Genomic DNA, 10768 nt, shown 5'->3' on the forward strand with positions numbered 1-10768 from the left:
ACTAGTGTTCGACCCGGGTATTCAAATATTCGATCGTAGAACTCGTGTATTGTGAAAAATTTAAATTATGAAATGAATATCTATCTCCAGGCTAGCAAGTCAGCATCTTACCCACATAGCCACCGTGGCTCCTCAAATCATAAACTTCTCGAGCGTTTGTTTTTTGTGGGGTTGGATGGTCGAAAGGTTAAAGAGTGACGTGGTTTCGATTCGCTGGTTATACGTGACAAGGAGAAAAGGAGAAGGGTCTCCTGTCCAACATCGTGGGTTTCCTCCGGGTCCTCCGGTGTCCTCCCACTGCAACAGACCCGTACGCGCACGCCAATTATTGAAATAAAATTGAACCATATTAGTTAGTCCCGAAATGACCTAGTTTGGGTCGAGGGGACATCACCCCCCTCTCTCTCTCTCTCTCCCTCTCTCTCTCTCTCTCTCACGACACAAACTAGGTCATTTCGGGACTAATATATGGGTCAAATTTATTTCAATACTTCGCTTGCGCGTAGGGGTCTTTTGGCGGTGAAATGATCTCTCTCTCTCTCTTCTCTCTCTCTCTCTCTCTCTCTCTCTCTCTCTCTCTCTTATTCTTGTAATACGATTCCGATTCTTTGATTTCAGACGGTCCAACTGAAGTACGTTTTACCCTGTTTAGCGACGTGATGGCCATGGACGGGGACATAGATCAGTTGACTATCGTGGCGAATAATAACATTTCTATCAACTGTTGGGCAGAGTGCTATCCAACTTGTCTCATCAACTGGTACAGGACAAGCCCCATCAGCGATCCTCTCCCAACTCGGAATGGTGAACTCATCTGGCTGATGGCCAGGGCAGACCAGACCGGTAATTATTACTGCACCGCCATCAACCCGCAACTCACGGATCAAAGAAAAGTGAAAGCTATTGATGTGGCGATTATCATGGTACGTAAATTCTTTTGCTATATGTCATTCGTCCAGTGGTATACATACCTCAGAGAGACGGGTTTTGTATAGTACCACTGCTAGATTGATGTCTGTTTCCTGAAATAAAATGAAATAAGGTTTAATGTCCTAGGCTAATGAAGACGGGCATACGCCATACAGTGTGCTATGAGGGAAATTTTGCGGCACTACGGCCTATTCTTATATCGAATTCCAACTGTCAAGAGGTCTTTTACGTGCATGTCAATGTGCACACGGGACCTCAATTGTTCGTTCCATCCGAAGGACTAGGCAACTGTCCTTGTCAGGCCCTCCGTCCTGCATCACTGACCAGGTGGAACCACGAAAGAAAATCTGGATGAACTTTCCCGGCCAATGCAGGAATCGAACACCCGACCTCGAGGCTAGTGAGCCAGCGTCTTACCCACTTAGCTACAATATATATTATGTTTTTTTTTTGTTGTAGCCTAAATTCTAATCGCAGCTTAAGTGGAGGTTTTCAAATTGAAAATACAAAAGCTGATGTCTGGTACACAACTAAAATAGACCAGGAGGTTGATTTGTAAATACTGTAATACTTGAAAAGGTGAAGAGGAGAATATAATAACGGAAATATACACGTTATTGATCTGAAAATTATTTAAATTTGTCAGATTATTTTTTTTTAATTTGATTGATGTTAAATTTTAAAATGGCCAGTTTAAAATTGAATTATGACCAAATGAAGTTTGACAATTATCGTAAAGTGCTTGGGGTAAACAAATAGCAATTTATTTTCATCAGTCTATCCAAACATTTTTTACTTCTAAGATTTGTTGTGAACTTTCCGGCCATTTAATCTTATGCCATATAAACAAAATTTAAAAATAAATGGAATTAATACGGTATTTAATCTTATGTCATATAAACAACATTTAAAAAATAAATGGAATTAAAATGGTATTTTTGTAAAAGTGCATTCAGTTGCATTAATTCCACTGTTTAGTTGTATGCACGTATTATTGTATTCCGGGTATTTTGGGTACATTGTGTATTATTTTATTTTATAACGGTACTGATATTTATTATTATTTTTATCGTATCACCACTGTATTATTTTTAAGGATCTTTGATAAATATTTTTAGTAATATGTTTTGAAAGAGTTTGTCTAATGTATAACGTCAATGAGAAAGAAAACATTTGCCCTAGAAAGTCGTGAACCTAGCAGAATCCACGAATAATATTCACAAAAATAGATGAAGCCTTTTCATTGGTTCAGTTTTAAAATCGTAGCACACATTTCAACTCTTAGCCAATGAAAAGCCTGCATTCTTTAAAAAAAAGGTTTTCTTGAATCAGGCCCCAGGTTGGTATATAGTACACGTACATTTATTCGTTGGAGGTTTATATAATCGTATATGTATTGTACAAAACATTTATTTCACGTCTTATTATTTATCATGTATAATTATCTATCTTCGGTTGCCGGTGTGGTGAATTATCTCCCTTGATTTTGAGATAGTATATTGATATATCTACTTGGTTGTAAACTTTACGTACGAGCGAAATATGCTTATTTGTGTATTCAAAGGTTATATAAATTATTAAGGAATTAAACAACTCTCTAGATCATCGAGTGACCGTTATTTTGTATCGATTAAAGCACAATCACTATTTAATAATTTAATGTAAAACGGAATAATCGAGACAATGTTGCTTGACAATGGGGGCTATAATGTGAAAACTTCAAGCACTCATATCTTCACTCAGGATCAAGTAATTTTCAATATATCTATTTTTGTCAATTTCTGAACTATTATAGCAAGCACGGTGAGCTCTGAATCTAAATGTTACATAATTTATCTTCAATATTATTTTGGAAAGAGAGTTTCCATCTTCAATAGAAGGAACAGTACAATATTGGCATCCATAATCTACCCGGCCTCAGTGACATAGATCTATAGGCTAAAATTGATAAAAGAAAGAAGCTATTTCATATAAAAATCACAACGACGGACAAATTGTTTTGGTAATGACATTGGAAACTATATAAATAAATCTGATTTGTACACAACATGTTATGTGTTTGTATTGTTGAATCTAAAGTCTGCATTCGATGTAAAGCATGAATACAGGTTACCTTTTTACTTCCTTACGGTGAAAAACCCCATGCCACCAAATCTGATTATAATACAGATCTATATTTCGTGTCGTTTCTTTATACTGTCGATGGCCTACACTCCATGAAGAACTGGCAAGTTGTACTCGAAGGTCGTGCCAGGGGTCGTACGAGCGGCCTTTAACCCTATGACGTCAGACATTGATTAATCAATCAGCGTTGCCGTTTCTATTGGTTTACCCACAGTTCCGTGCATGGCACACCAAGACGTCGCCGTAACAGACCGTTTCATTGGCTAATTCCTCATATTATCTAGAAGGCCTGTCATATAACAACTATTCCATATCATAGTGTAGTAAAGACAAGTAAAACGAAATTTTGAACTATAAAAAACGAAACGAAATAGGATTTGTGTTTTAACCAGATTGCATGCCACTCCTCTGAGTTATCCAATAACTGTATAAATGGGGTTTAAAGTGCTACCTAACTATTGAAGATCGGCTAAACAGTGCCAATAATGCACAGCACATCGGATAACGACGTCATAGCACATGTCAGGTAATGGACAGGTGCATTGCCCTCTCATAAACGACACCCGTCACAGCTTGAAGCCACTTGTCATTAAACTCGAGATGCGATCGTGTCATAAAGAAAATAAGCTGAGAGGTACTTGTCATGTACAATACGTTTTCTTCTCTAATTTACAAGGATATGGGGAAAGAGTGCGATATCATCATCCGTGGAAGTGGACGTTAAGATCAGTCACTAATTGTTATATCAACACTCACACCCACCACGGACTCAGACTTTATCTGCTTTTTCAAGAAAAGATTCTTTTTTTTTTAAATCCAATGCAGTAATCAATACAAGGACCTCCAGGTTAGGGAGCCACAGCCTTAGTCATTGACCCCCTCTCCCCTACCTATTATTATTCTAACGAGCCAGCGTCTTATTCACTGAACCAATTATTTATAACATATATATTATAACATATACTATTAATACTCAGTATAATTTATAACATATATCATTAATACACAGTAACAAAACTGTTATTTATAACATATCTATTATAACATATATCATTAATACACAGTGTTATTTATATCATATAATATTATTTATAATATATCTATTATAACATATATATTATAACATATCTATTATAAAATATACACAGTAGCAAAACTGTTATTTATAACATATCTGTTATAACATATAACATTAATACACAGTAAACAAATATAATCTAAAATATATATACATAAAATATCAAAACAACAAAAATAAAAGGAAATGAAAAATACAAAATCTACACAAAATTACAAAATTACGTTCCTTTATAGGGACACAAAAATATTATACATGCATTTTATAATTAGCCAGATCTAGTCCCAGGTTAATAACGTGGCAAAATAACTAACTACAGACACTCTGAAATAAAAACTGTCCTTGGTGACTGATTTTTTATGTTTTCTGATATAAAAATATATTTACTATTCCCTATATAAATTCAACATTTTAGCTAAAATGTCTGATTAATTTTCTAAATCTATAGTTTAATCTGGATTATACATATCAAAGATTATTAAATGTGTTAATTTGGAAACTTCGAGATTCGGGTAGCATATATATCATTGATTCAGTTAATTAAATCTATAATTCAATGTGATCGTAATTGTTAGTAGTAGCACCCTGCTTAGAGCATGACTGCTCTTTAGGTTTTGTAATATTATCTCTATCCACCTTGCTTCCGGCTGGATTCTCTGCTTCCTTAGTGGTATTAGGGTTATCCCCCTTGAGGTCTATATGATAGTAATTATCTGAAGACGAGGGTTTGGAAGTTATGTGATTATAGGTGTCATCTTCTAGTGTGACATCTGAATCCTTATCTGAAACAGAGTTGTCTTTCTTGATACCTATACGATCGTAGTTATCTTGTTTCCCAGCCCGATTGTTTACTTGTTTTGTTATATGATGGTTGTCTCCCTTGATGTCTATATGGTTGTAATGATCTGGAGACAAGTCACTGGAAGATGTGTGATTACCTTCTGGTCTAGGTTCCTTAACAGAAACAGAGTTGTCTTTCTTGATACCTATGTGGTCGTAATTATCTTGTTTCCCAGCTGGATTCTTTACTTGTTTTGTTGTATGATGGTTGTCTCCCTTGATGTCTAGATGATTATAATTATCGGACGACATAGGTTTCCCACCACTGGACATCGTGTGGTTATTGGTAACATCTGTTGGTGTGGGTTCTTTATCTAAAACAGAGTTATCGTTCTTGACGTCTATGTGGTTGTAGTTATCAGTATCAGATTTAAGACCGATGACTGACAAGTGAGTTACCTCCTCTTGTGGAAGTTTCAGGTTTCTCTGAGAGATGGTTTTATCTTCGTTAAGGTGGTTATAGGTTGAGTCATTATACGGATCATTCTCATCTATCTGATCTTTATTCTTAGATGTTGAATTCGGGTCCGCCTTTATGACTTGGTGCGGTGCGTGGTTTGTATCAATTTGAGCAACGTTATTCTGACCAAGTTGGTTATAGGTCGGGTCATTATACGGATCATCCTTATCTATCTGATCTTTATTCATAGATGCTAAATTGGGGTCCACTGTGATGACCTGTGGCGCGTTGAGTGTACCAATTGGCACAACGTTATTTTGACCAAGATGGTTATAGGCTGGGTCATTATACGGATCATCCTTATCAATAGGGTCTTTATTCTTAGATGTTGAATTCAGGTCCACCTTTATGGCTTGGTGTGGTGCGTTGTTTGTAACCATTGGAGCAACGTTATTCTGACCAAGATGATTATAGGTCGGGTCATTATATGGATCATCCTTATCTATCTGATCTTTATTCTTAGATGTTGAATTGAGGTCCACCTTTATGACTTGGTGCGGTGTGTGGTTTGTACCAATTGGAGCAACGTTATTCTGACCAAGGTGGTTATAAGTCGGGTCATTATACGGATCATCCTTATCTTTCTGATCTTTATTCTTAGATGTTGAATTGAGGTCAACCTTTATGACTTGGTGCGGTGCGTGGTTTGTACCAATTGGAGCAACATTATTTTGACCGAGATGGTTATAGGTAGGGTCGCTGTATGGATCAGAATCCAGGATTTCGTCTACGTCTTTAATATGATCATAATACGTTTTATCTGTTACTGACGGAGTTAATTCAGTTTGTTTATCTACAGTTGTCTCGGCTCTGACGTGATCGTAGTGCGGTGATGCATTTTCTCCCTGTATTCTGCCTGTCTTCGGTTTGTCCATACTATATTTAAATTTCGGATCAGGTGGTTGTTTTCCAGAGTGTAAGATTGGTTTTAGCTTAATGCAGGTGTCCCAGGGTTCACTATAACCGGATGTTGGTTTGGCCTTGTTAAGAAAGTCGTCTTCAATGACCTGGTAATTTGGTTCTCTGTTAGTTGTAGAGTTATGGTAATTTGGTTCTCTGTTAGTTGTAGAGTTCTGGTAATTTGGTTCTCTGTTAGTTATAGAGTTCTGTAAGAAAGTATCCTCGATATCCTGATAAGCTGATTCGTGTTTACCTTTATCACCATCCTGTATAGTATCATATTCAGGTTCTTCCTGGTTTTTATCTTGGGTAAAATATATCTGTTGGTTATTATCTGTTGATTTCAGTTTATTTTTCCTCTTCCTGAAAAATAAAATCAAGTTAATTTCACGATCATCAGATTTTACAGACATTTCTAAACACATAATTATAGCTGCTGGGATGCTCATGGTGCTGTTGTTCTTCTTAGTGTTTACCGTCCACTTCCACCGAAGGTGATATCACAGACAAGTCATTTTTTTTTTTTTATTATCTTAGTGCACGCGAAGGGGTCTTTCCTGTGGGAGGAAAACGGTGTACCCTAAATAAACCCACGAGGTTGAGAAGGCGCCTCTATCTCCAAGCCACATACGCTCACACCAGGGATGGAAACCACAGCCGCAAGCCAGAGGTGACCGGCAAACTAGAGGTCGAAGCGCGGCACTCTAGACCACTAGCCCCCCCCCCCATAGATATTAGAGACATGTAGATATGGTTATTATCTGTTAATTCATGTGATCACTAATCTGATACAGGTATTTCAAGCTACATTAATACTGTTAAAACCATCGTTGCTTTATTCCGGGGAGCGTCATTTGTATTTTTCGGGACACTGCTTAATCCACATTACAATGTATTCATTTATTTGCGAAACCAACGATAGATAATCTCCCGGATGGGTTCCAGTTGGATTAATCCCGGATTTTTCTTATTGAGATAAAAGTTTGTGTGTGTGGGAGGCGGGACCAATGAGCAACATGGTGAGATGACACGTGGTGGTGGGGTGGGGGATGGGCTGCAACCTAGGGTACAAGTTTTATAAGGTTCTCCAAATTGGTTCTGAAAAAACCTAAACAATTGTATCATATTTTGTATATGTGCCTGCTAAATAAATCTATCTATCTACAATAATGACCAGAACACGTCCTCTTGACGTACAATACGGTTATCTGTAGCACAATGTATTTTACGTACGGTACGTAAATTCAATCATACCTTATTATACAATAAATAATCACCACTACCACTAGAATTACCACAACACCAACAACACAACCAATTATTAAACCCAACTGATCAGAGGAAGTTACACTTGTAGCTGCAACTAACAATGAGATAATATATAATGTTTATAAATCTTATGTAAGGTGGGTTGGAACGTTAGAAAGCAGAAATCGACCAATTGGAAATTGATTACTCAGTGTCCCTACTTACTGGTCGCGAATCAGTTTTATGTTACTCCAAATTAACGGCAAACCCGTCTTTATGCAATCTATTTAAAGACAAACAGCACGAAAAATGTGTGTGCCTAAACCACGTACAGACGATCAGGTGGTGCTTAAAGCGGACGCCATTTTGTAACCGGGTAGCAACAGAAATTAAACCAAAACAACATCCACTGTCCCTATCTCACATGTGTAACGATGGGGCTATCATCAGGACATTGAAGGCCATGTTAACGATGGAGCTAGGTACAGTGCACAATATAATAACAATGGGGGATATGCTATAGTAACGATGGAACTAGGTACAGTGGAACTAGGTACAGCGCACGCCATAATAACGATGAAGCTAAGGAGTGGGTACGCTATATAGTAACGATGGAGCTTGGTACAGTGCACACTATAATAACGACGGAGCTAAGAGGTGGGTACGCTATAGTAACGATGGAGCTTTGAACAACGTAGCTCTGTACATCGGAGCCCTGTACAGTGCACATTATAGTAACCATGGAGTCAGGTACAGTGTGCACTATAACAACGATGAAGCTAAGGAGTGTGCACGCCACAGTAACGATGGAGATAAGGACAGTGCACACAAGGTAACGATGGAGCTAGGGATGGTGCCTGGCATAGTAAAAATAGAGCTAGGGACAGCGCACACTACAGTATCGATGGGAAATAATTTCAGTACACACCGTAGTAACAATGGAGCTAAGGTCAGTACTGATGTAAAGTTATACGGTATTTCATGTTACCTGAGATTGGTGGCGAATATTTAGTACAAGCAATGACCGGGCCTATAAAAAATAAATATAGACATGATACAAGTGAATAACGAAATGGAATGGGATTTAAAGTCCTACTGTTCTGCTTCGACTGGGCTAATGAAGACGAGCATAAAGCATACAGCTAGCTATGGAGGAAAGATTGCCCGGAGAGCTGCACTATATAGTCTTAAATTTGATTCCAAATGGCAAGAGTTCTTTTACGTGCATGTCAGTGGGTACATGTGACCTCGGTGTTTCGACCAATCCAAACAACTATACCTTATCCCTTACCAGGCCCGCTGTCCTGCAGACAAGGGGGACCCACACTGAAAAAGTCTCTTTCGACTATAACACCACGATCGAAAATTGGACCTCAGGTTAGCGAGCCAACGAGCCATAATTGAATAACGGTTTATCTGAGAGCAAATAACGGAAATACGTGTTCAGTTTAGACTTTTTAATAAAATTGAAAAAATGAATGGCTCTGATTTGTATTACCTTGATCAATCTTAATCAACAAAACAGCATCCTTTTCGTTTGCGACGTTTTTATTTGGAACAGTTGTTTGTTCGCTGGATAGTTTTGGATCAACAGAACAGTTGAATAAACTTTGATTCCTTGGAATTCCTTGAACATGTCTGCACGATTCTGTCCCCAAATTCATAAAAACACCGTCTATTAGAACATCGGTTGAATTTGCAATGCTACAGAAAGTGTTAGCTGTGGGAGGTTGTTGACTGGAGAAATACAGCTTGACTTCATAATGCAATGTAGCACAGTTTACTTCTAGAATATTATATATGATGTGAGTAGCTGTAACAATACAATTACCAAATTAATATGGGCAAATATGTCGGTTATTACTTTAATCTTAATAACCTAAAGATATATTATGGGAGATTAGATAAAGAGCTAGCCATTCTTGCTATAATGGTTCGAAAATAGATAATGTAAAATGTGTAATTTGAATGAAATATTCAAAATACTCATTTTACATTATCTATTGCGAGCGAAGGTTTGACAAGACGTGTGCAATAATTTCAGCCATGTACTGGTTGTTCAAAGCTAAGTCTCGCTCCTCCATTTTTAGCATAAATCTAAATATGGCTGAACTGTTCTAATCTATTTAATATCGAAGAAAAGCGATGCCATCGAGAGTTGCGTATGGTCTGGATAAGTTAATTAATGTCTAATTAATAATTTAGATAACATTTCAGGCCTAAAGAAAGACCTGCAATATGCAGATTTAGCTCTTGCATAATGTATGTTTAAGAAAATGAAATGCAATTGGGTTTAACGCCCTACTTTACTGCACCGACTGAGTTAATGAAGACGAGTATAATAATACAATGCATTGGGCTATGATGGACATTTTGCCCGGATAGTGAGGCCACCGCCTACTCTTATATCGAATCTCAACTGTCAAAAGTTATTTTACGTGAACGCCAATCCAAAGACATGGCCTAGGTTTTTCGTCACATCCGCACGATTAAATGGCTGTTTTTGTTACGCCCTCCGGTCTGCACCACTGACAATGAGGAACCACCCCAGGGATAGCGAGCTGGTGTCTTTTTTACTGAGCCACCACGGCTCCCCTTATAACTTCAGATTCAAGGGAACAGAAAAAAGGCCATTATTTTAATAACGGCCCAATGGGTATAGTATTTTAACGTTTCTTGATAGAACATGTCATGATGCATTTGTATCACCAGACGTGCTCCTGTATTTGTGTATATAAACTATTAGAAAAATATTCAACATAGAATCCCCGATAGTTACCAATTGAAAATTATTCCCGCAATCGAAGATATATTTTGATTTACCTGGTATACATATATAAGGATAGTAGATGAAATCGTATATATCACCAGGTGTGTATGGTGAGGTGAGGTTACAGGTGCGTTGATTAGAACAGTTTTTATAAACCTCTTTACGATATTCTGGATTAATTTCATCCCATATATACATACAATCTTCTTGAGGAACATTCGCTTCTTGATGCTGTTCACAACATGTCATTCTAATACAAGAATTATTGTCATGTTTCGGACAAGATTGCCTGATATTGGTACCATAATGGAGTCTACGTCTCCCACCTCTGTCGGTTATTGCTATAACTTGGTCTGTATCACATGTCAATGTGTGCTTGGTACAAGATGTCTGCTGTTCCACATAGAATCCAGACTGG

At 37.6% G+C, this 10768-nt stretch overlaps 1 protein-coding gene and 1 long non-coding RNA gene across 2 annotated transcripts; one reads left to right on the forward strand and one right to left on the reverse strand.

Moving 5' to 3' along the window:
* Nucleotides 1-624: 624 nt before the first annotated feature.
* Nucleotides 625-2977, forward strand: LOC130010826 (uncharacterized). The gene is made up of 2 exons (XR_008786101.1): nt 625-923; nt 1390-2977. It is a non-coding gene; the product is annotated as an uncharacterized LOC130010826 (long non-coding RNA).
* A 1220-nt stretch (nt 2978-4197) lies between these two features.
* Nucleotides 4198-10526, reverse strand: LOC126810241 (putative uncharacterized protein DDB_G0282133). Its single transcript, XM_050535246.2, has 5 exons — nt 10404-10526; nt 9079-9393; nt 8569-8610; nt 7587-7695; nt 4198-6695 (listed from the first exon to the last, which is right to left on the reverse strand). Exons 2-5 carry the CDS (start codon nt 9242-9244, stop codon nt 4679-4681), a joined length of 2334 nt encoding a protein of 777 aa, XP_050391203.2. The 5' UTR covers nt 9245-9393; nt 10404-10526; the 3' UTR covers nt 4198-4678.
* Between the last annotated feature and the right edge of the window lie 242 nt (nt 10527-10768).

This window comes from Patella vulgata, chromosome 2 (genome assembly GCF_932274485.2).
Source record: "Patella vulgata chromosome 2, xgPatVulg1.2, whole genome shotgun sequence".
Lineage (NCBI taxonomy): Eukaryota > Metazoa > Mollusca > Gastropoda > Patellidae > Patella > Patella vulgata.